The sequence below is a fragment of the Euleptes europaea genome, chromosome 8 (assembly GCF_029931775.1).
Source record: "Euleptes europaea isolate rEulEur1 chromosome 8, rEulEur1.hap1, whole genome shotgun sequence".
In the NCBI taxonomy this organism is placed as follows: Eukaryota; Metazoa; Chordata; class Lepidosauria; order Squamata; family Sphaerodactylidae; genus Euleptes; species Euleptes europaea.
In genome coordinates, this window is record NC_079319.1 from 19,204,282 (window position 1) to 19,228,380 (window position 24,099).

At 40.4% G+C, this 24,099-nt stretch overlaps 1 protein-coding gene across 1 annotated transcript in view; it reads left to right on the top strand.

Annotated features, from left to right (window-relative positions):
• Window positions 1-24,099, top strand: part of CSMD3 (CUB and Sushi multiple domains 3) — a 712,581-nt gene that overhangs the window by 645,313 nt on the left and 43,169 nt on the right. Inside the window, exons 54-61 of the mRNA XM_056854045.1 lie at window positions 999-1,172; window positions 1,974-2,147; window positions 5,727-5,912; window positions 9,830-10,003; window positions 16,354-16,536; window positions 18,612-18,788; window positions 19,934-20,113; window positions 22,385-22,558. Of these exons, the coding sequence (XP_056710023.1) occupies window positions 999-1,172; window positions 1,974-2,147; window positions 5,727-5,912; window positions 9,830-10,003; window positions 16,354-16,536; window positions 18,612-18,788; window positions 19,934-20,113; window positions 22,385-22,558 (1,422 nt within the window). The remainder of the gene's footprint in view (window positions 1-998; window positions 1,173-1,973; window positions 2,148-5,726; window positions 5,913-9,829; window positions 10,004-16,353; window positions 16,537-18,611; window positions 18,789-19,933; window positions 20,114-22,384; window positions 22,559-24,099) is intronic.

A 24,099-nucleotide genomic window follows, 5' to 3' on the forward strand; every position in this document is an offset into this window, starting at 1 on the left:
AATGGCCAAAACTGGGTTTATTCCAAGTACTTTCTCGGGAGTAAATATTTATGATGGCCACATAATTATCCAGAATATTGAGGCTTTATATCACAAGGGACAGAAAAGTATTTTACAAGGTATTTAAATTAGACCAGAACAAGTTGTGATCCAGAAAGCTGTGCAAGAGTCCAACCCACCAGGTAAGCATTATGGTTCTCCAGGTGTTCTAATGCCAGGCAGGTACCAGAAGATTTACTGATTCCCTGATTAGCCATTTTACATGGCTAGCAGCCTGTGTTTGTCTGGGATTCACTAGTTGTGCAGGTGTGCCTTAAATAAAAGAAAGCAGATACCTACTTTGTAATTTGTCACATTTATCAGCTGTAAAGGTGGCATTTTTTTACCGATGATTGAGCTTAAAGTGCCCATCTAATGCTTGGTTACCATTCCCCGCCCGCCCCCCCATTTGTAGCTCATTCTTTGTCCAAAGCACTCAAGATGGGGTACATGAAGGTTGCCCCATAACATCCTCAAAACAAGTACACGACGTTAGATTAGTCTGAGAGTGGATTGGCCTATGGTTAATGCGCATATCGTTTTAGTTGGACCCCTCTGATCCAAATCCAGCACCCTAACCACTCTGCCACATTGACTTTCACCATTCTTGTTTAAGGACGATGTTTCAAAGAAATCATAGGAGTGCTGGTGCAGTGTGGTGTAGTGGATTGAATGTTCACCTTGGACTGCATAGGCCTGGCTTCAAATCCCAGTGCAGTCAAGAAGCTCCCTGGGTGGCCTTGAGTCAGGCATTATCTTTCAGCTCAACACGCCTTGTGAGGACAATTTTATTTTCTTTATTATTGTCTGCCTTTTTCACTGGGAACATACATTCGGCCCTGATCTTCTTGGAATAAAGTCAGGATCTGAATGCAATAAAAGGCCAACAGTAGTAAGGATCAAACTTTAATTTGTATGCATTTTAAACTATTGCTGTTATTTTTTTTACCTTATTTTAGCGGGCCATTGTGGTATTCCAGATCTTATAGTCAATGGTCAAGTAATTGGAGAAAATTATGGGTACAGAGACACCGTTGTATACCAGTGCAATCCTGGCTTTCGATTGATTGGTTCATCTGTCCGAATATGCCAGCAAGATCACAACTGGTCTGGTCAACTTCCATCCTGTGTGCGTAAGTAAGGACGGCAGAGGTTTGCATGATGCATGTTCTGTTTTGACTAATTTGGTAAAAGGGCAGAGTTAAAATGAGCAGTTTATTATTCAGTATACTAAAGGCTGGTTTTCAAGAAACTGCATGTTGTAGTAGATTAGTGTACATGATAATTTGAAAAAAAAAAACAACCTCCTTTCTGAACACCTGTTATTTCCCAGCAAATGACCATATCCTTCCTTCCTTCCTTCCCCCCTGTTCTTAGACTGAGGTCTTGAACAATAAAACCATAAAACTTAAATAAGACCCATCTCTAAAAACACCTCCCTTTGTCTCTTCTCTGCATCTTCCAAAAAGAGCAACAAAATAAGTACGCTGAGGGTCAGAGTCCTCTAAGAGGAACTGAACCTTTTGCTCCAAAATTGCTCGAAAAGATGTGGACCATTTGTTAAAACATGGTATAATCCATTTTAGCCTATGTTAGTATACATAAGGACAATACAGAAGGATATGTACCAAGGAGTCCACTGACTGAAGAGGGCAGAGACTCAGCCAGTCTGAAAAAGGGATCTTTAGCATACGGCCCAGCAAAACCATTGAAAAAGGGCAATTAAATCTTGAATGCATAAAGATTCTACATAACTTTGGACTAAGCGTATGACCAAATATGTGTTTTCTCTTTGAGAACCAGAGATGAGTTTAGGACCACACACAAAAAACAAACAAATAAATAAAAAACAACCTCATAGTGTCATATTAATTTTTCAGTACAGTGAAAAGTGATAACAATACTCTTCCTCTTTTGCTTGTTTCTGACGTTAGCTGTTAGCTGTGGTCATCCTGGTAGTCCAATTTATGGACGAACGAGTGGGAACGGTTTCAATTTCAATGACGTTGTGACATTCTCTTGCAACACCGGCTATGTCATGCAAGGACCAACAAAAGCACAGTGTCAAGCAAACAGGCAATGGAGCCATCCACCCCCAATTTGTAAAGGTAAGACCTGATTTGCTGGGAAGGAAGGTTTGCTTTAGATCAGGGGTGTCAAACTCAATTGTTACGAGGGCCAGATATATAAATGTCTCTTGGTCAGGTCGGGCCGGGCCATGCCTCGCCAGCCCAGATTGGGGTGGTGGTGGCTGCCTCGCCTGACTCGTGAGCATGATAAGAGCTCTCAAGGGGGCAGATCTGGCCCGTGGGCCTTATTTTTGACACCCTTGTTTTAGATGAAGAAGAAATAACAAATTGGATGCAATGTAGTTAATATCTGTCCCAGGCACTGTTTTAAAAAGCAGCTTGGGGGAAAAAACAGGTCTTTGAAGACTGAAAAATTTCTGCCCTTTAAAATATTGGCTCTGAAAGTCACACACAGAGTGTGATTACCAGGACTTTCCTATTGCTGTTCGTACTACGGCCCTTGAACCTGAAAAAAACCTGTCGGACCCTCTAGAGTTGCGTGCAATGCTGTGGGTCTACTGATTGAGGGGGTGGAGAAAGCTGGTCCGAGAACACCTGTTTTGTGAACTGGAGTGCCTTGGGCTGATGCTACTGCCTCCATTAATTCAAATAAATTGTCTATAGATTATATTTTTCCTTTTGATAGGAATTGTATATCGCCTGTGGTAGATTTTTAAGACAGCATAGAATGTAAAAAACACAGTATATTTTAATTGTTTTACACAATGTGGTCTTTTGTTTGAAATTAGGCTTTCCACTTGAAACTTCAGCTGGCATGGCAGAGGTTTTAGAAAATGTATGTTACAGTGCTGGATTCTGATTCATATGAAATATATGATGTTCACTTAGAATTTTGCTTTAAAATCACCTCTGTGCACTGGGCACAAAAATATAATATTCTAAGTATTACTAGTATAAGGGCCAGAGGCTCAAGGTATGAACACAGGAAGCTGCCTTGTACTGAATCAGACCCTTAGTCCATCAAAGTCAGTATTGTCTACTCAGACTGGCAGCGGCTCTCCAGTGTCTCAGGCAGAGGTCTTTCACATCACCTACTTGCCTAGTCCCTTTAACTGGAGGTGCCAGGGATTGAACCTGGGACCTTCTGCATGCCAAGCAGATGCTCTACCACTGAGCCACATTTGATTTATTTGCTTTTGAAAAGCTTAAACAGCCATGGCATTTTAGATTATATTTTTAAAGTAGGCTTTGAACATAAAAACTGATAATGAGCATCAAATCATACCCCCCCCCCTTGGGGTACCAGATCTAGTTCCTCTTTTTAGGACTATGACATTTCCATTGATGACCATCAAAATTAATCACACTGCTGTGGCCTGTTAAAAACAGGCAAACTTTGAAATATCTGCAACTTTGCCAGTTGTTCCTTTATCGAGTGAAAGAACTGTATCCCCTCTAGTAGGTTCCTGTCACAGTGACAGGAAAAAATACAGCGGCGTTCATAATGAGAAAACATTACTCACAGGACTGCAAAAATTTCTGCACTAAAGGCCATGTGTAAGTCACTATTTGGCACCATCTTTCTTTTAACTAGCAGTCTAGTTCTTGTTTCTGGCATGTCTTTATACATTGCTATACATTTTCTAAATATAGTATATGGCTAAAATGATCCACTCCCCAAAAGTTAAAACATCTATACATGTTCTACTCAAGATCTAGTCCACATACTAAATCCATATTTTAAAGTACTAGTGCCTGCTCTAAATTTTAAACCTACATGTAGAAAACACATTCAAACACTGTTGTATGTTAAAATTGGTCTAACAATTACAGCGGTTCCTCAGTGGAATGGGCTTCCTTGAGAGGTGGTAAGCTCTCCTTCCCTGGAGGTTTTTAAGCAGAGGCTAGATGGCCATCTGTCAGTAATGCTGATTCTATGACCTTAAGCAGATGGTGAGAGGGAGGGCATCTTGGCCATCTTCTGGGCATTGAGTAGGGGTCACTGGGGGTGTGGGTGGGAGGTAGTTGTGAATTACCTGTGTTGTGCAGGGGGTTGGACTAGATGACCCTGGTGGTCTTTTTCCAACTCTATGATTCTATTTAATTTTGTTGATGGTCTACTAGCCCAGTATAAAATAAAGAGGGGCTTCCTACGAACAATCAGTGGAAGGTGCTGATGGACCCCAATTCTTCCAGCTTTCCCCTCCCTCCCAGTAGCCCTTTCCAACCCTGGGAAAGTGTCTTTTTGGGGTCACAAAACTGTCATGCAAGTTAGGAGGCTGCTGTGGGGAGGAGGAACAGAGTAAATCATTCCTTCCTGCCTCTTGAATGAGTGGAGCAGCACTGACCAAAGGCAAAGTGATTTTGCCCCTTCCCCACTGCAGGCTCCCAATCTGTGCCGCTATTAGTCCACATGGGTCCCATGGCCCTGGGAATGAACTTTGCCAGAGTTGGGAAAAAATGCTATGAAAGGGGAAAGTGACCTTTGTACAGCCCTTGTAAGGTCCTTGCACCGGATCCCACCCATAGATTGTGTTGCGTGTGTCTTATTGCCAGTCTTCTCTTACAAACTGAACAAAACAAGAGCTTGTTCTCTTCTTTCCTGTGTACCACTTTCATGTATGTGGTACAGAAGAGCAGTAAAACAGAAGGGACAATGATAATGAGTTAAATGTGAGTGCTGTGATTGAAAAGACAGACTATAGACAGCTTTGTTAATTCTGAGAAGCAAATGCAGACACGTTCGGTTTCATTACAATCCCTCTCATTGCAAAGACTGCACAAGCCATAAGGATGTGTGTTCATTTCCAAATGAATGGAGGAAAAAAACAATCAAACAAAAAGGCCCCATTTGTTAAATTCAAACAAAAATGAATGGGGATATCAACAAATGAATGAACAACATTTGTTTCATTCATTTCCCTGGAACCCGGCAGTCTGGCTTAGAGAGATTGATAAAATCAGCGGGAGGAGGAGAGAGCCAGGAAATATGAAACTGTCATTACAATTTCCCATTCCTCAAAGTCAAAGAAATCCTGCAATAGAAGACAATTGTGCTGATACTTTCTTTTTCTACAATGTCTCCATCAATCATTGCTGCCTCAGTGGTTCAGGGATGGCGGTCTTGATTCTGTATAAGCTGCAGTGAATGACCCCCCAAGTTTGCCCTTTTACTGAGCTGATGCCCTTAAGACATTTTGGAGTTATTCTGATGCTGTGCTATTTAGCGTATATGTTTTTTCATTATTTAGTAATGACCTGTTGAAACTACTGGGGAACAAAATAATATCTCATAGTGAAGTCTAACAAATGTAATACTGAATAAAATTAAAACAAACAAAACTAAAAAAAACTAAAATTAAAGGGTAAAAATGCACATTCCTAATAAAATATGAAAATCATTCATTTAGTTATCCATCACTGGATTATTATTATTATTTGTCAGAATGGCCTTCCCACTTACTCTCATGTGTGTAATTATCAATTTTTTTGCAAACCCAATACACCCATTAATGGATTTAGAAGGCTTTAAATTAGTTTAGGATTGCACTGTCAGTAACATTTCAAAGAAGTCAAAATTCATTTCCAGGAATGAAAATGCTCCAGTGTTTAAAATATGCATACTCTTCTGTTGTCTATATTTTTTTTTCTTTGCAGTGGTCAACTGTACTGATCCAGGAATTCCTGCAAATTCCATACGAGAAAGTAAAATTGAGCATGGAAATTTTACCTTTGGCACTGTTGTTTTTTATGACTGCAATCCTGGATATTTTTTATTTGGTTCTTCAGTTTTAGTCTGCCAGCCAAATGGCCACTGGGATAAACCTTTGCCAGAATGTATTAGTAAGTATTTTAGAAATGTGTAAATGAGAACAGAATGCATATTTTCTTGTTAAAATAAGCAGGACAACTGTGCATAATGTTTTTCATGTCATGTACAGGCAGCAAAACAATTGTGCTTGATCATCCCATGTAATGACCTACATTGGGTTTATGCACACACACACCCAAACAGAAGGGCTAGCTGTGACAAAAATCTGTCACATTTGAGATAACCCACCTTCTTGCTCCCTCTGCTGCTGGGCATTCTTCCCCATCAATAATCTAATATCCCCCTTTATTGTAATCACTTCCCTTCTGTTACTTCACTGAGGCCACACAATCTGTGTTGTGAAAGATGTTCTTTGGAAACTATTTCCATACCACAGCTTTATCTCTTCCTTAGAGAAAATATGTTTAATTGTATTGCAGGGCTAAATGCATTGTAATAGAGAAGAACTGGTACCAGTTTTCACAGTTTTTTTTAATAGAGATGAACTGGTACCAGTATTCACCTTTCTCATATTTTGACCATAATAATGTTTGTGCTACCAAACACTTCTATGATTCTATGATTGTTTTCCTTTCCCTTTCCCCCCACTTCCTACAATGTGGTTTCTCACTGATACTCCAAGTACATTTTTGCAACATCTATATTGGGATAAAAGATAATTTTGCCTGTTTCACATGTGAATGCCATCTGTCCTTTGCTGACTTGTTTTAATTCTTCTTTCCAGTAGATATACTAGTTTAAAATCTTTAGGATCAGAGTACCTGATTATAAATAGTTACAGAGGTCTGTGTTTGAGGCATTGCTCGATAAATGAAACGTGTTTTAGCTCTGTGAGATAGGGTGAACTGAAATTGCCTTTACTGTGTGATTCATTTCTGTTGTCTAAAAACAGGTGAGGTGAAACTGATAATTATTACCAATTAAATCCTAACTTTTCTAGCATGGAAGATTGGTTCCATCAAAGTTTCAGCAAAACATTCATTGACTTTCATGCAGTCATTATGTTCTGCCCCTTGTAATTTTTTTCCTTCTCAAGGCACCGTAACAGGAAAAAAAAAGTTATATTAATGTTCATTTTGTATGGTTCAGCACTACTAGGCCACAATCTATGAAATGTTGTTTAACATTAATCTTGGTGATCTGTCTCTGGAATCTATGGAACTGCTTTAAAACACCCTGTTATAGGATTGATTTCAGAATGCATCACAATATATTTAGGGCAGAAAAAAGAAAGACAGGCAGCATAATTTTTATGGAATTTGCTGCTGCAAAATTTAGGGATGGGGCAATGGCCAGTGGCTTGGATGACTAAAAGGAAATCTGAGAAATTAATGGTCTATCATTGGCTATTATTTAAAATGGTCTATCATTGGCTATTATTAAAAAGCTATTCTGTCTGTATTTAGAGGCAGTATTTTCTTTCAAACACCACATCATGGAGACAAACCACAGGGGAGAACTATTGCCTTCATGCCCTACTTATAGCATTCCCTGAAGCATTTCTCTGGACATTGTTTGAAGCAGGATGCTGGACTAATGAAACCTTGGTCCAATTCAGCATGGTGCTGCACCCCCCCCCCCAACAAATAGGAATGATCCCTGCACACTCAATAAAAGGAATCAAATTAGGACCCCATTATATTGTCGAAGGCTTTCACGGTCAGAGTTCATTGGTTCTCGTAGGTTATCCGGGCTGTGTAACCGTGGTCTTGGTCTTTTCTTTCCTGACGTTTCGCCAGCAGCTGTGGCCGGCATCTTCAGAGGAGTAACACTGAAGGACAGTGTCTCTCTGAAAAAATCCAAACTATACTGAATTTTTTTTTTCAACAGCCCTAGCTGAATCTGAGTCTGTTGCATGCTGTGTTTGCATGGAATTAGTTATAAAAGTAACATGTAGCATAATACCTACAGGTGCCATCTACTGACCTTTTTGAAATGTAATGTGTCAGCAGCCACAGAATACTTTCTCAGATTTACTATATAATGGAAGTGTGAAGCTAGTGGCTGTATTGAAATTGCTTAGTGACTTTTTGTCTTTTTTTATTTTTTTAGCAAACTGGTATTCAGAGCCTTAATAGGAAACACATTTTCAACATCACGTTATGACCCACCATGAAATACATGAGTATGTCGGTGGGTGGGGGTGTGGGAGGAATTTAGTTTCTACAGGACCCATTTAAGATGGGAAATTTTCCTTAATTATGGCCATGTTTTTTTTTTCTTTTGTAATTGTTTGTATCTTACAAGAGGGAAAGGGGAATCGGTGGAAATTTCCAGTTCAGGCTGGATACAACCCAATAACTATGCAGATCAGCTGCGAGCCAGCGTGGTGTAGTGGATAAGAGCGGTGGTTTGGAGCAGTGGAGTCTGATCTGGAGAACCAGGTTAATCTGGTGAACTGGATTTGTTTCCCCACTCCCACACACGAAGCCATCTGGGTGACCTTGGGCTAGTCACACACTCTCAGCCTCACCTACCTCACAGGGTGTCTGTTGTGGAGAGGGGAAGGGAAGGTGATTGTAAGCCGGTTTGATTATCTCTTAAGTGGCAGAGAAAGTTGTCATATAAAAACCAACTCTTCTTCTTCTTAATAAAAACTAGAGTAATCCAAGATTGTGTGTGGCACCCTCGTTTCAGGGACCAGAGAGCAACATAACATGTCAACAGCAGTAGGAAAGAGCAAGAGTCCAGTAGCACCTTAAAGACTCACAAAATTTCTGGCAGGGTATGATCTGAAGAAGTGAGCTGTGGCTCACAAAAGCTCATACACTGCCAGAAATTTTGTGAGTCTTTAAGGTGCTACTGGACTCTTGCTCTTTTCTACTGCTATTGACAGACTAACACTGCTACCCATCCATAACATGTGAATGTTACCCACACATCTTTGCAAATCCAACTATCATACAGGTTTACTTATCAAGGTAGCAGGATTGACTGTGGCCCTCTTTTGAATGTACACTTGGTAAAGTATTTTGATTTGCTGCTGCATAAAAAGATCAATATCTGAAGTCCAATAACCTGACTCAGTGGTTTATTTAAAAAAAAAAATACATGTATGGGAGTTCACACATTGAAAAGATACAAAGAGGAAGGCAAAGGTTACTGTACAGCTACTGACAGATGCTTTGTTCATTCTTCCTATTACTTTATCTCATACATTTTAGGGCAATTACCATGTATCCTACAGCATAGTGCAAAACTGTCCATTTCTTAAAAGAAATATAAAATCCCAAATATGTATCACAATCAGTCTTTGAAAGCATGGATTAATTGTAAAAATCAATTGGGAAGAGAGCCAGTAGTTTACACAACATAGATTGTCAGTGCAATATTATAAACATTTAAGAAGCTGTATCTTGACAGTGTACTGAACCTATTAGAGCCGAATTGGTCCATCAGGCTCCAGTGAACGCTGTCTTAAATGAAGCCTTGTTTACTGACATTTCCCAGTTTCACCAACATTTTCCAAAATTTCATCTAGAAGAGAAAAGGCAGGTGGGTCGATATAACAGGATGTCTATCAGCTATTGCATAGGACTGGAAAGGAATAAATTCTGACCATCTTTCCATAGTCAGACTAGGAGGTGCTTCAGAGGCAGTTCCATGAAATAAGGCATGAAAACTGAGAAACAAAGACCTGAAATATTTATAGTACACTTTCTGACATCTCTGTTTTCCTTGCATTCCTGCTGTAGCTCAGGCAGGATAGTCATGTCCTAATAAATATACACGCAAACATGAGTATACATATATAACCAACAATCACTTATTAAATTTCAGCTCAGGTAAGATACAGGTAAGGGGGCCACAGCATAAGTAAATGTTTTAATGTCAAGTAAATAATGCAAAATACAAGAGTGGAGAATTTAGATGATAATGTAATTTAGATTATAACGTAATTTTTATCTCCAATATTTATGTATCGTAGTGATTGACTGTGGTCATCCTGGCATTCCTCCCAATGTGATCCTGTCTGGCGAAAAATATACATTTGGTTCCACTGTCCGTTACTCCTGTACAGGAAGACGTTCACTAGTAGGACAACCATCTCGGACGTGCCAGTTAAATGGACACTGGAGTGGATCTATGCCTCATTGCTCAGGTACACTTTTGAAGTATGTGAATGTGCTTTTGAATGCAATTCTAAGCTTATATTAGTTTTGGCTGGAACTGATTTGGCTGGAAGTGAAAATTAAACCCCCAATATTTAAAATTTATATATAATTTACATATTTTTAAAATTTACAATGTATATATTTGAGAGACAGCATGGTGTAGTGGCTAGGAGTGCTAGAGTAGTATATTGGGGGCCCGGGTTCAAATCTCCACTCATGCTATTGAAGCTCACTGGGTGACCTGGGCCAGTCATTCTGTCTCAGCCTAACCTACCTCACAGGATTATTGTGAGGATAAAATGGAGAAGACACTGGAAGCTGCTTTGGGACCCACTGGGGAGAATGATCACGATGGGTAGCCATATCAGTCTGTCAATAACAGTAGAAAAGCTCAAGAATCCAGTAGCACCTTAAAGACTAACACAATTTCTGGCAGGGTATGAGCTTTTCGTGAGCTTCAGATACCTTAATAGATGGGGAGAATGGTGGGGCATAAATGAATTAAATAAGTAAATGTATAAAATGAACAGATATTTATTTAAAGCCCAAGCTAAGTTCCACTTTATGCCTGCAAGGAATGCCAATTTGGGAAATGTTTCTCATAATATTTAAAATGAAAAACAGAAATACGGTAAGATAGGACCGCTGACCAGTTGATGATGAATATTTATATTATATGCTGCTTACATATTACTGAGCAGAAAGTTGAGTTCCATATGGAGTGTTTCTGCATCAGAATTTCCTTCTGTTGACTTGGTTTTGTTTAACATGTAGAATTACTCTTTGATACAGTTACCCTGTACTGATGTAACATGTGTTATGAGTTCATTCTCAGTGACATCCCAGGTATCTAATTTTCTTGAAGAACAGCATTTAGTGGAAAGAGGCTTTCAGTGTCATTTTGAAAATATTTCAACACCTATTCCCTTTTTTAAGGTGTGGCATTCACCAAACAGAAGTCCCCCTTATGTAGGCTACAATAAAGCATTTGTGTAAAGTTTATCTGTGCCACTTCTCAACACACACCAGTGAACAAGAAACAGAAACCCAGATGGGGTTATGCATATGAAAGGATAGGACTATGCTGATAGGATTCTTAATGATTCTCAATGCCTTGGGTCATCAAGGACAAGGAAAAACCATAACCATCATGAATGCATGAAGCTGCCCTATCCTAACCTGTTCACAAGTTACAGTAGCAGCCCATTCCTGAGCTGGTGGCATGCAGGGACTGTGGGGAGGAGGCCTTTTTTAAAAGCCTTTTTGAGGCTTTTAAAATTTTAAATGGGCTTTTTGCCCCATTGAGAAAAGCAAGGCTGTGCCTGCTAAAAAGCCAGTGTACCCAGGGCGAACGGGAACAGGAGGCTGCCTAACGGCACCTCCTCCCCCAGAACACCCCAGGAACGCCTCCCAGGATGCTGAAATGCATCCCAGGACACTGGCGTGGGCCTTTACACCAGTGGGACGCTGGTGGAAGGCCCCGCCGGCGTTCTGGACTGGTGCTGCCGCCGCCACGTCCGGAGACTGGTGTTTGCTGCCCCCCACACACACTAGCATTAGGGCCACTTACGGCGACATAAGTAACCTGGACACCGGTGTGAAGGGCCCCAACACTGGTGCAGCGCCTTCCTGGCCTCCTAAGGGATTTTGCCCTTAAAGGTCAAGAATGTACTGTAAACGCATGTACAACCTGAGTATAGTGTATACTTGATTGTTCTTTGTATGTGGGTTGAATAATTCTCATGTTACAGTCAATACATGTGCAACTGAATATGTGATTCAAATCCCACAGTTATGCAGGTACTATTCCAGTTTCCTTCTTAAACTGAACATGTGTTGGCTCTTTCTTACAAACAGATGTATGTGCATTCTTACAAGAAAGATGTATGTGCCTTCCCTATAACATCTGGAAATGTCTAATGAGTCAGACCAATGGTCTATCAAGGGCAATATTGTCTACTCTGCGGGTGGGGTTTGGGGAGGGGAGGGGCTCCAATGTCATCGAGTCCAAGTGCCAAAGCAGCCTTTTTCTCCAGGTGAACTGAACTGTATAGGCTGGAGATAAGTTGTAACAGCAGGAGATCTCCAGCTAGTACCTGGAGGTTGGCCATCCTAGTGGTGTCCCTGATTATATCATTTTGCTTTCCTGCACATAAGTGAATGGCTGCTATTAATTCCCAAGGAGAAATGTGAAATGCCTCAGAGAAGTACAATAAGTCTCTGCCCAGTGGGCACAGAGGTGCTTTAGTATATCAGTCCTTCCTCCATATGTGTAATCCACTTACAATAATGGGCATTTTTTCTAATATTCAAGGAGGAAAAACAGAAGGTAGAGTGACACATTTGCTGACAAACACAGCTGAAAAATTCTGCACTTTTGTCTGTCAGACTCATATCTGCCCATTTGGTCATTACAAAATTAGTAGTCGTGAGCCAGTTTCTCACACATCTTTGAAACCCAAAAATGGAGCAGGTGACAGTAACTCTCAGCTGAATGAGAGTTAAGAAATATTTGATGTCCTGAACACTGGGCCAATCATATATAATACCCCCCTCCCCCAAAAAACTATGATCCATGAATTTTACAAACTTGGAGAATAGCAAAAATTTTGAGTTTCAAGTTCGTAGTTTGCATTTTGGCCGGAATGTTTTGTGACTTAATTTGAAGCTCACCTGCTAGGGGTCATTCCTTTTATTGTACTGAAAGTAAAGTATAGATTTTGTGCTTGAGAGGTGTCTGAGAGGTGGGGGCTGTGAGCATTTAAATTCCAAAGCTCCTGCTTGCCAGAGGCTCTTGCCCTGTGGCTCTTAGCCTGTGGATCGTGACTGGGGATCTGTAGGTGAATATAAAATCTTTTTATCTTAGCAGAGTAACTCTCTCCATCCGTTTGGAGTACCGAGCAACTTGAATATCTATGTGAATTAGCAGCAGATAGCTGCAGGGTAAGGAACTTCGGCACTCAGTTCTTATTTGGTATAGGAAGAGTGCAAGAGAGTAAAGGGCAGGGTTACAACACCAAAGAATAATATAATAATAAATTAATTAATAAAATACCAGTTATGAAGGTAGAAAGCCAGCAGGGGTCGGCGGGCTATCCAGTGTGCTGCATGGAGTGTCACATGTATGATTCTCTGCCTGCTGGACAGAAGTCGTGGGTGTGCGCTCGGTGCAGGGAGCTCCTGGCTCTTAGGAAGCAAGTTCACTTCCTTGAGGCCAAGGTAGCTCAACTGGAGGAGCTGAGGCAGGCAGAGAGAGGGGTGACTAAGGACTCGGGGGATGAAATAGTGGGGCAAGTTTTATTTTATAGTGTTTATTATATATATCCAACACTATTTCACTTAGTTTAAAGTATTGTATACATCTATGTGATATTTTTTTTTTATTTTGAGCCATAGTAGTTGCAATTTCTAAATAAGCCTTTCCCTAAAGCAACTCTGTTATTATATTTTTGCACCACTTGAAGGCAGGCAAACCCCAAGGCATAGGCTGACATGAAAGACTTTTACCTAAAGCTCTGGAGAGCTGCTGCCAGTCAGAGTAGACGATATTGTCCTCGATAGACCATTGGTCTGACTCCGTGGCAGACCATTGATCTGCCACAGAGGCAGGTAATTGTGAACTACCTCTGAACGTTTCTTGCCTTGAAAACCCTACGTGGTCCCCATAAGTCAGCTGTGACTTGATGGCCAAAAAAAAAAGAAAAGAAGGAATGGAGGCCAGTTTGATCCTGCTACATTTTTTTGGGTGGGGGCAGTGGTGGTTGAGAGAAGCAGACAGTACTGAAAGAAATGTGGGAACGTACTGCTTTATTGAACCTCAAGAGACCATGTCCCTGTGATCTCAGAACCATCTTTATGAAATTGGGAATGGCCGATGGACTGGCCTGCTCCTGCCCATCCCGTAAATGACATCTTTATTATTCTTTCCTTTCGAGATGGATTCTCCACATTTTTATCAAATGATCTCCATGCTTAACAGGAAACCAGGTCTTGAAAAACTTGATTTTTAAAAAAAAATAAAAATAAAAAATAATAATCTATAAAACTTGTTTTTTTAAAAAAATTCTGATATGAAATTTAACTTTGTTTGGTATCGATATAGTCGATATTGGTGTGGACAGAATATTACACTATAGTTAACAAGGACAAGGGCAGAAGGGATTTTGCTGGTGATGGGAGTGGAATCTGGGGAGGGGGGCTCAAGCCTTCCGGCAATCTCATAACTACTGTTAAGACACCAGTAGTGCTAAATCGGCATCAGGTAAGGGTTTAGAAACCTGCTTCTGGAAGACTCTGCTAAACGTTGACTGTTTCCATTGGTTTTGTATGGATATTTTTTTCAAGTCCTTTTTAAAAGTCATGATTGTAAAATTCCACAAACAGTTGGATTTTCACAAATACATAAATGTAATAACTAGAAGGTTCAGTGCTGTTTCTGTAGCACCCAGGTCAATGGTCATATAAAATTGCTGTATAAGTAGTGTTTTCAGGGCTTGATAAGTTACAGCCAAAATAGTTAATAAAGCAGAAGATTCATATATTTTTTTAAAAAATAAATAAATCTTAAAAGCAACTGGAGGTGGGAATTGGGGATGCAACGTTTGGGGAGGCATGCTTTAATGCCCCCCTTTTGCCATTAAGTCACAACTAACTTATGGCAACCCCATAGGGTGTTCAAAGCAACAAATGTTCTGAGGTGGTTTGCCATTTCCTGCCTCTGTGTAGCAACCCTGGTATTCATTGGAGGTCTTCCATGCAACCTTACTTTGCTTCCAGGATCTGACAAGATTGGGCTAGCCTGGGCTATCCGGGTCAGGGGTTTTACCCTAAGTAATTTTCCTAATGCTAACCACATCCCTCCAAGAAGCTGCTATGTGTCCCTCAGGAGGAAAATACAGGTACCATATAGGCTCTTATATAGGGTTGCCAGGTCCCTCTTTGCCACCGGCGGGAGGTTTTTGGGGTGGAGCTTGAGGAGGGCAGGGTTTGTGGTGGGGAGACACTTCAATACCATATTGCCAAAGCAGCCAATTGCCAAAGCAGCCATTTTCTCCAGGTGAACTGATCTCTATCAGCTGGAGATCAGTTGTGATAACAGGAGGTTGTGATAGCAGTTGTGGTAGCAGTTGTGATAGCAGGCGCTAGTACCTGGAGGTTGGCAACCCTACTCTTATATGTTTTGGCCCATTGGGCAAAGAGCCTTAGAAACAGTGCAGGAAGAAGAGGTTAAACCTCTCCCCCACCCAGCACTGCAGTTTTTAAGCTTTTCGAAACTATAGCAGCTATGCTGGAAGATCTCTTTCCATTTCTTTAGTTTGCCTTTGCCCTTTTAGGAAATGAAAGTTGAAGAGCAATAGGTTATGTGGTAGTTACATTTCTATATAAAGAGTAGCCATGTAAGTAGACCCTTTACTTTAGTGAATAAGTAGCAGTAGAACCATGCCTCTTTCCTGGATTACAAGGGGGGCATTCAAACATCACAAAACCATCTTGGTTTACAGTCCCTTCATTATATGTGGGTCTCCAAACTGGGATTTTAAAAATGGCCAAATATTGACCAGTGTAGACAATTGCTAAAGAGCAAAGAAAATCTCTTCTCTTCTTGGATCAATGGGCACCTTTGATGGAATGTTGACCACATTCAGAGCCTAATTAAAGGAACAAGAACTTTTCTGTTAGTTCAGTCTGGCAGGTTTTTCTGGGATTTATTCACCTTTCTTTTAACATTTTCAGCAAGTCATTTACTTGAGTCATCTGGATGAGTGTTATATATCCAATGTAATACGTCCCTTGTTTCTGTATTTTAAATAGTGTGTTTTACTCTGGACAATACAGGTTAATTTATTATAAATATTTGAGTATTAACTATCCGGCTAAATATCGATATTATTCCTAGCTAGTCTAGCCCAACGGTTGACTACTGGTAAATGGAGAATTGGACATTCCACAGTGAGCTGGAACAAAGTGAATTCTGGATTTTACTTTATTTTTAATCACTATGAGCTAAAAGAAAAGAGCATACACTAGTTGCATGTTCTGATTGAAGCAGACTCTTCTTTATTACAGTATTCTTTATTAATCCTCTTCATACTCCTGGAGACATAATTAGATGCTACACATTTAAAGTTCAAAAGAAAACATGAATACGTAGAGTTTCTGTGTGCTTTTTCATAGTGCATTTTTATTTTGCATTGATTACAAAACTGTCTCACAACATTATGTCGTTTATGGTTGCATATGCACTCAGTTTCTGTTGCTGCGTTAACATAAATATACATGAGTATAATCCATCCAATTTTTATGTGCTCTGAAATAATCCCTGTGCTATAAATTCTAGGTGATAATGCAGGATCTTGTGGAGATCCAGGAACCCCAGGTCATGGTTCCAGAGAAGCAAGCAATTTTAGAATTAAAAGTACTGTGCAATTCTCTTGTGAGCTTGGTTACATCCTTCATGGATCAGAGGAAAGGACATGTCTAGCAAATGGAAGTTGGACAGGAAGACAACCAGAATGTAAAGGTAAAATTCATTTACTACTTGTAGGCCAAAGTGTTAATCAGTAACCATATAATTGTAGAGAAGTCCAACTGCTGTTCTTTTGTTATTTGCATAGCTCGGAGGGTATATCCTAAACCTAAGTATGGCAATGTTATTGCACCAGTTCATGGACTATGAAATAGCTATGTGGATGAATGCCGTAAGCCCATTCCCTACATAAATAGGGTTGCATGGTCCCTCTTTACCACTTGTGGGAGGTTTTTGGGGTGGAGTCTGAGGAGGACAGGGTTTGGGGAGGGGAGGGACATCAATGCCATAGAGTCCAGTTGCCACAGCACCCATTTTCTACAGGTGAACTGATCTCTATTGGCTGGAGACCACTTGTAATAGCAGGAGATCTCCAGCTAGTACCTGGAGGTTTGGTGTGGTAAACAAAGGTTAGCGTGCTGTAGGATACTCAGCAAACTAGAAACAACACTTCACAAAGCTAGACACAATGATTATAAAGTAGTGGTATTTAATAACATATCCACCACTGATAGTATGTAGGCAAAAACATGTATTGTTAATTATTGCCTTAAAAGTAACGCCGAAGAGAGGATTATGCCTTGTTACAAACAAATAACAGTATTATAAGTAAGTCCATGAAAGGGGGTGCCAACCTCCCTTTCTTCCACAGATATGCTTCTTGAGAGTAGCAATTCAGTAGTGCAGTTGTTCTCAACAGAAGCCCGGTGATCTTTCTGTTTCAGCGATTAACGCCTTCTTCAGGGACCAACGCTGGCTGTTATTAACATACTCTGCGTTGTAACAAGGCATAGTCCTCTCTTCAGCGTTACTTTTAAGGCAATAATTAACAACTCATGTTTTTGCCTACATACTATCAGTGGTGGATATGTTATTAAATACCACTACTTTATAATCATTGTGTCTAGCTTTGTGAAGTGCTGTTTCTAGTTTGCTGAGTACCTGGAGGTTGGCAATCCTACCTCCCCCACATGCTCCCCCACATGAATATTGTACTTGCAATCTTGGTAGAAGAACCCTCTGTGGTCATATAAAATTCTATAAGCTGAAGAAGCCTTATGGCGAAACGTGATTAATTATCTAGGATACACGTTCCTCCTTGTCCTTACCACTTTCCCGGTGGAATTGGTCCGTTTCTCGGCTGGACCCTTCAGCTTGCTGCAAAGTGTGCTCGCCTTTCAAGCCGGATTAACAGTACGGCATGGTGATATTCAAGAAGCATTTCTTTGCGCGTTACTGAGGTGTCTGCCCTCTGGACCACCAAAGACTTTGGTTGCAAGACAGTTCAATTTCCTATATTTTGAATATTTATTTACAGACATTCCTGAGGGTTGTGGTTTATTGTATTGGCTATTGTTTATTGCATCGTGTACTTGGATGTTTGATATTATATTTTTGTAGTTGGTGTTCATTCCTTCTTGTGTAGTTGTTTTGGTACACTTGTTAATATATTGTTTTGAGCTGTGTGCTGTGTATTTTTGTGGAGTTCTCATTACAGCATAGGGTTCTTATTTTGTATTTAGTACCTGGAGGTTGGCAACCCTGTCCATAAAGTAGACTGTCATCAAGAGTGCATTGTGCGGTTTGCATGGTTCTTTTCCTCTCTCTCCTTTGAGTGGGAGAAATTGGATCAATTATTTCTCTAAAAGATTAAGCATGCACATGGAACCCCTGTGTAGACTAGGGGTGTGCACTTGCAAAATGGTCATTTCCATTCTGTACCAGAAAGTCAGGAATGGCATTATTATAATTTTCATTAAATATTGGGAGGGGGAGAGAATGTATTGGGTAGATATTGAGGATACACATTAGTGAAGTACTGTGGAAGTACAGATTAGAACATGTATTGAATGTGTACAATGATACAAAACAGAACAGTTGATGCATCAAAACAATATGAGTATGGAAGGAAATGAGTGAAATTTGTCCAAGTTTGCACGCCTCTCCTATGAAATATATTTAGTCTAATTCCCTCTTAAAACCATGGGAATATTTTTTGAAACGTGGTCCGAAAACTTTTAAAATCATACTCCACTGACTTTCCTAAATTTCTGTATTTGACTTTCTAGCTGTGCAGTGTGGCAACCCTGGAACGACCTCCAATGGAAAGGTTTTTCGGATAGATGGCACTACGTTTGCTAGTTCTGTAATCTATTCCTGCATGGAAGGCTATATTCTGTCTGGACCGTCTGTAAGACAGTGTACTGCCAATGGAACGTGGTCTGGTTCCTTGCCCAATTGTACAAGTAAGTTTTGATTTAAAGTGTTTTATTTTGTAAGAAACCTGTTACAACAGTCAACAAGGATGAGTGTTCATCAATGGTCCTTTGGTAGTATATGATGAGTGGGCTGGAAAGGAATTTGTTTTGTTCAAATACACAAGGAGGAGATCCCATATTTTCTTGCCATGATATTGTTTGTTTCTTACATAGTTTGCAGACAACTTTTCAATGACTTGCAGTGCAATCATAAAGAGAGTTACTCCAGTCTAAACCCATTCATTTCAAAGGGATTAGACTGGAGTAACTCTGCATAGGATGACGCTGTAAATTGCCAAGGCAATTTAGATGAGAGCTCTAGGCTACATTCCACAATGTAGAAAAGTTGGGTTTAAAGGAAAGCACTTTGCAGACAGCTTTGTTTTTTTGCTTTGTTTAACCTAGTTTCGTCATGACTAGTTGTGCAATTGTGTTTTTCCAATCAGGACATATTACAATCAACTGGAAAAGTAGTAAATATGATAGGAACAAAACAAACATAAACCAGTAGTCAAAAACCTAGTGGAAACCAAGTGGATTATGGGGAAAACATGTAAAAGGGGAATTAAAAAATGAGATTTCAAGAAATGAGAATTGACAGGTTTATACACTTGTGCTTTGATACATTTCTTCTACCAGTGGATAATTCCATCGGCACAAAGATCGTACTGTGGCTTAAGAGATGTAAATAGCAGAAGGGAGAAGAAGTCATTACATTATTTTTTTCTAACTGATGTTGAGCCCAGCATACGTTTTAGATGTGCATAGCCGAGCCCCTTTTCAAATGACACTTTACATTTAACCATTCTATTTTCCCATCCCATAATTTCTTGCACAGGAGAAACCCATTTAAAGCATTCGGTTACATTTTTCCCCCCTGCCCAACAGAAAGCCAAGTAAGAAACATTCCTTAGGCCTCACGAATTTGACCTGTACAAAGCCTTATACACAAAAGTTAGTGTTTTCTATAAAAGCATAATCAATTTGCGAATACAAAGTGTTTAAGGAGTCATAGATTTGGGTTTTTTTTACAATGTAAATAGTATACAAATTTTGTCATATTTTTTTCCTGTCATACATATGTAGTTGTGTTGATTGACCATCATGTGTATCAATGTTTTTTTCCCCCGTAGTAATCAGTTGTGGGGATCCAGGTATCCCAGCCAATGGCCTGAGATATGGTGATGATTTTGTTGTGGGACAAAATGTTACATATATGTGCCAGCCAGGGTACACAATGGAATCCAACAGCTCCACATTTCGGACTTGCACCACTAATGGCACATGGAGTGGAATGCTCCCTTTGTGTAAAGGTACCATTTTGGATTTTCAATGCTTTTATAGAATATTCTCTCTAGAAGGCCAGCACAATACATGACTTGTACTATAGCCTGTTCTGCATTTGACAGTCTCCTGTTTTTCTGGAGGAGGGATTTCCCTCCTTCCCCCAAGCTGGATGAAAAATAAGAAGTTTGGGAGCTTTGGGTGATTTGATATAATGGCTAGTTAGTAAGGGTGGAAGGAACTGGAGTTGTATCCCCCCACTTCAATGCCAAAGAGTCCAATTGCCAAAGCGGCCATTTTCTCCAGGTGAACTTATCTCTGCCGGCTGGAGATCAGTTGCAATAGCAGGAGATCTCCAGCTAGTACCTGGAGGTTGGCAACCCTATCCCTGTTACATCTAGTGGGTCCTTTACTGTGCCTTTTTAGTGTTTCGCCCTCTTATTTCATCTAATTGTAAAATGACCAGTAGACGGATTTATGAAGACCGTCTCCTTATAAAAGCTTTTGTTCTTCCATTCACTGAACATTTTTGTTCATTTTTATGAATTTTTTAAAAATGAATTAAGAGCATTGTAACAGAAATGAACCAGAGTCAATAAAGAGAATGGGCGGGGTGTATAGGGCTCCCACTGTTTATTGACTCTGACTCTCTTGCTGCTGAATTTGGTTATGATGCTCATAATTCATTCTTTCCTGTTTGTTTCTCGTGTAGTCTTACATTGCTGTCTCTTCTAGGTCAATTTAGATTGGTGAGCTTAGAAGGGTATAAGTCTGCATAAAACAGAAGTGGTGTCTTGTTAGGGGCCCTTCAGACATTACTCTTTTAGTTGTATGCTTAATATATACCCAAAATAATATGAAAAGAATGTTTATAGTGCTTATATCACATGTTTTTCTTTATATACAAGAGTCCTTTATTACTTTGGAGGAGGTGCTCCCAAGGTAGGGTTTCCAGGTCCCTCTTCACCACCAGTGACAGGTTTTTGGAGCCTGAAGAGGGTGGGGTTTGGGGAAAAGGAGGGACTTCAATGCCCTAGAGTCCAATTGCCAAAGCGGCCATTTTCTCCAGGCGAACTGATCTCTATTGGCTGGAGATCAGTTGTAATAGCAAATCTCCAGCTAGTACCTGTAGATTGGCAACCCTTTCCCAAGGTGATATGCAGTATGTGCAGTAAACGATTACAAACTATTAAAATAATACAAAAAAACTGAACACCAATATCAGTATAAAACAAGCAACTTATCAGGGATAGCAAGTTGATTTAAATGATAAAGGACCAACTCACAAAGGAGTTACAACAAAATACAGTTTATCCAATGTATAGAATGATTTTATTTTTAAAAAATGTATTATATTTTTACCCCGCCCTTTCCCGATCTAAGCCAGGCTCAGAGCGGCTAATAACATAAATAAATACAATAAACACAAATATAAATAACACAATAATAAATACAATCACAAAATTTAAAACTAACAATAGCGCCCTGGTCGTAGGTCTCTCCGTTAATGCCTTCAATTTCAGTTCTTGAGAGAAATCATGCAAATGAAGAGTAGAGGAGCCAACAGAGATTTTTATGGGCATAAAGAGGGACAAGGAAAAGGGAACAGGATGGAAAGGATGGGGGGAGGGGAAAGGAAAAGGAACGGGGGAAAGGGAGGGGAAGGGCTAAATTCACAGCCCGTGAAAGGGCATTGCAAAGCTCTGTAATAAAATGGCCTGCTTCTTGTTCAGGTCAGTTTCGCCTACAGAAAGGGCTCAAAATAAGTGGGCGGGTGTGTGTGTGTGTCATGGTCACTGCTCAGGGGTAGAGGGTAACCCTTTCTCCCCTGTGCTCAAAATTGCACTGTAACACATTCAGTGACATCGTCATAATTACATTCTCTTTGGGAAATCCCATTTCCCTTTCTTAAAACTTGATAATGGCGATAGAAAGAATTTTTTTTTATGTTTTAATGTACCTTGGCCTATTTATAGAGTACTTAGGTCTTTTTATAGAGATTTACATAAGTGAAATATGTCAATTTTGCATGGGGAGGGATTAGAGGGTTTTTAGCATCTGTATGTTCTCCACTCACTGCAGGATGTGTTTCAGCATATATTAGGTCATGAGAAGAAGTAAACACCGTGTATCCTGAAAGAAGCAGCAAGGAAACATGGTTACTGTGCATGGGATGGGGGAGAGATCCTCCTATACTGTCCTCCAAAAATGTTAAATTAGCACATATGGTTCACCTAGTAACTGTAGGCACTGGGGACATTTGCAGCTGCTGTGCCTAATGATTGTAAATGTCGTTGCAGCTGTTACCTGTCCAAATCCACCCCAGATCTCTAATGGAAGACAGGAAGGAACAAATTTCGACTGGGGCTTTAGCATTAGCTATGTCTGCTCACCTGGCTATGAGCTATCTTTTCCTGCTGTTTTGACCTGCATTGGTAATGGAACATGGAGTGGCGAAGTACCTCAATGTTTACGTAAGTAGTTCTTTGATGTTTTCCTTTTATTCCGACAGGTGTTTCCATGAAAGCTGTCAAAAATATTTGGTAATGCAGCAGAGGACCACTGTGTATGCTTCCCATTACACCACCACCCACTTTGAGCTGGTGCAGAGACAGACAGAACTCTGAGGATCGGTTAGCTGCTAATGGAATAAGGAGCAGGTTGCAGGGCCATGTCTTCACCAACATTCCTCACCCCAGTTAAATGTTTTATCAGGATCAGTGGTGACTTGCAATTCGTGCCAGTCAGGGGTTCCATCTTGCCATGATTTGGCTGGTAAAATACCAGTCAAAAGAGAACCCTGGTGAATATTAACTGTGATTAACATTAGTAAAGTAGAATTTAATGGGATATGCAGGAGAAAGTTGGGCTGGGAAGGAGGACTGAGGGAGGGTGCAGTTGCAGGACCTGCTACGTGGTGTTACCGCTGCATTGCTACATATCCTGGAAAGAAAGACAGCCCTGAACATAAGACAATCCCCCTGTAAAAGAAGAGGGTTATAAACAGCAGGGTTTTTCCAGCATGGTGTAGCGGTTAGGAGCAGTGGACTGTATCTGGAGGACCAGTTTTGATTCCCTACTCCTCCACATGAGCGACAGACTCTAATCTGGTAAACCGGGTTGGTTTCCCCACTCCTCCACATGAAGCCTGCTGGGAGGCCTTGGGCTAGTCACAGTTCTCTCCGAACCCTCTCAGCCCAACCTACCTCACAAGGTGTCTGTGAGGGAGAGGAAGGGAAGGCAATTGTAAGCTGGTTTGAGACTCCTTAAAAGATAGAGAAAATTGGGTATAAAAACCAACTCTTCTTCTTTTTCTAACCAGAACTTCTTTGCAATTTTAAGACGTGTGTGTAAAGTGCTGTCAAGTTGCAGCCGACTTATGGCGACCCCAGCAAGGGGCTTTCAAGGCAAGTGAGAAGCAGAGGTGGTTTGCCATTGCCTTTCTCTGCAGAGTCTTCCTTGGTTGTCTCCCTTCCAAGTAGCAACCCTTCTTAGCTTCCGAGATCTGATGAGATCGGGCTATTCCATGGCTGCCACCTTCCCTCCCAAAGTTAAGATAACCCCCTCTTTTTGTGGATTACACATGTGGGGGAAAACACAATCTTCTTTCAGGTAATCAGAGCAGCTCTTTTTGTGTGTTGTGACCCTGGTGAAAGTTGTGTTTTTCCTTGTTCTTACCTTTGCTGGATAAATGAGAAATGACTTGATAAGACAGGACTGTACCTTAATTTGTTTGAGACAAAAAAAAGAAAATGTTGCCTTTTGATATTCTTGCTTTTGCAAGCTGGGAGTCTCCTGGCTTCTAAGCAGAGTGTAGACACTGAAGAAAAGACCCGTGACAGTGTTCATCTCATATTTTGTACAGCTGAAAGCAAGTTTGTCAAATGTGACAAAAAAATGCCACCAGAAGGAAGTTGAAAACTGCTCTCTGTGCTCAGGCAAAACTCGTGCTGACATCAGTAATGACTTTGCCTGCCAGGAGTACAGAAGAGACTCCAGGCTGTCTCTCTGACAA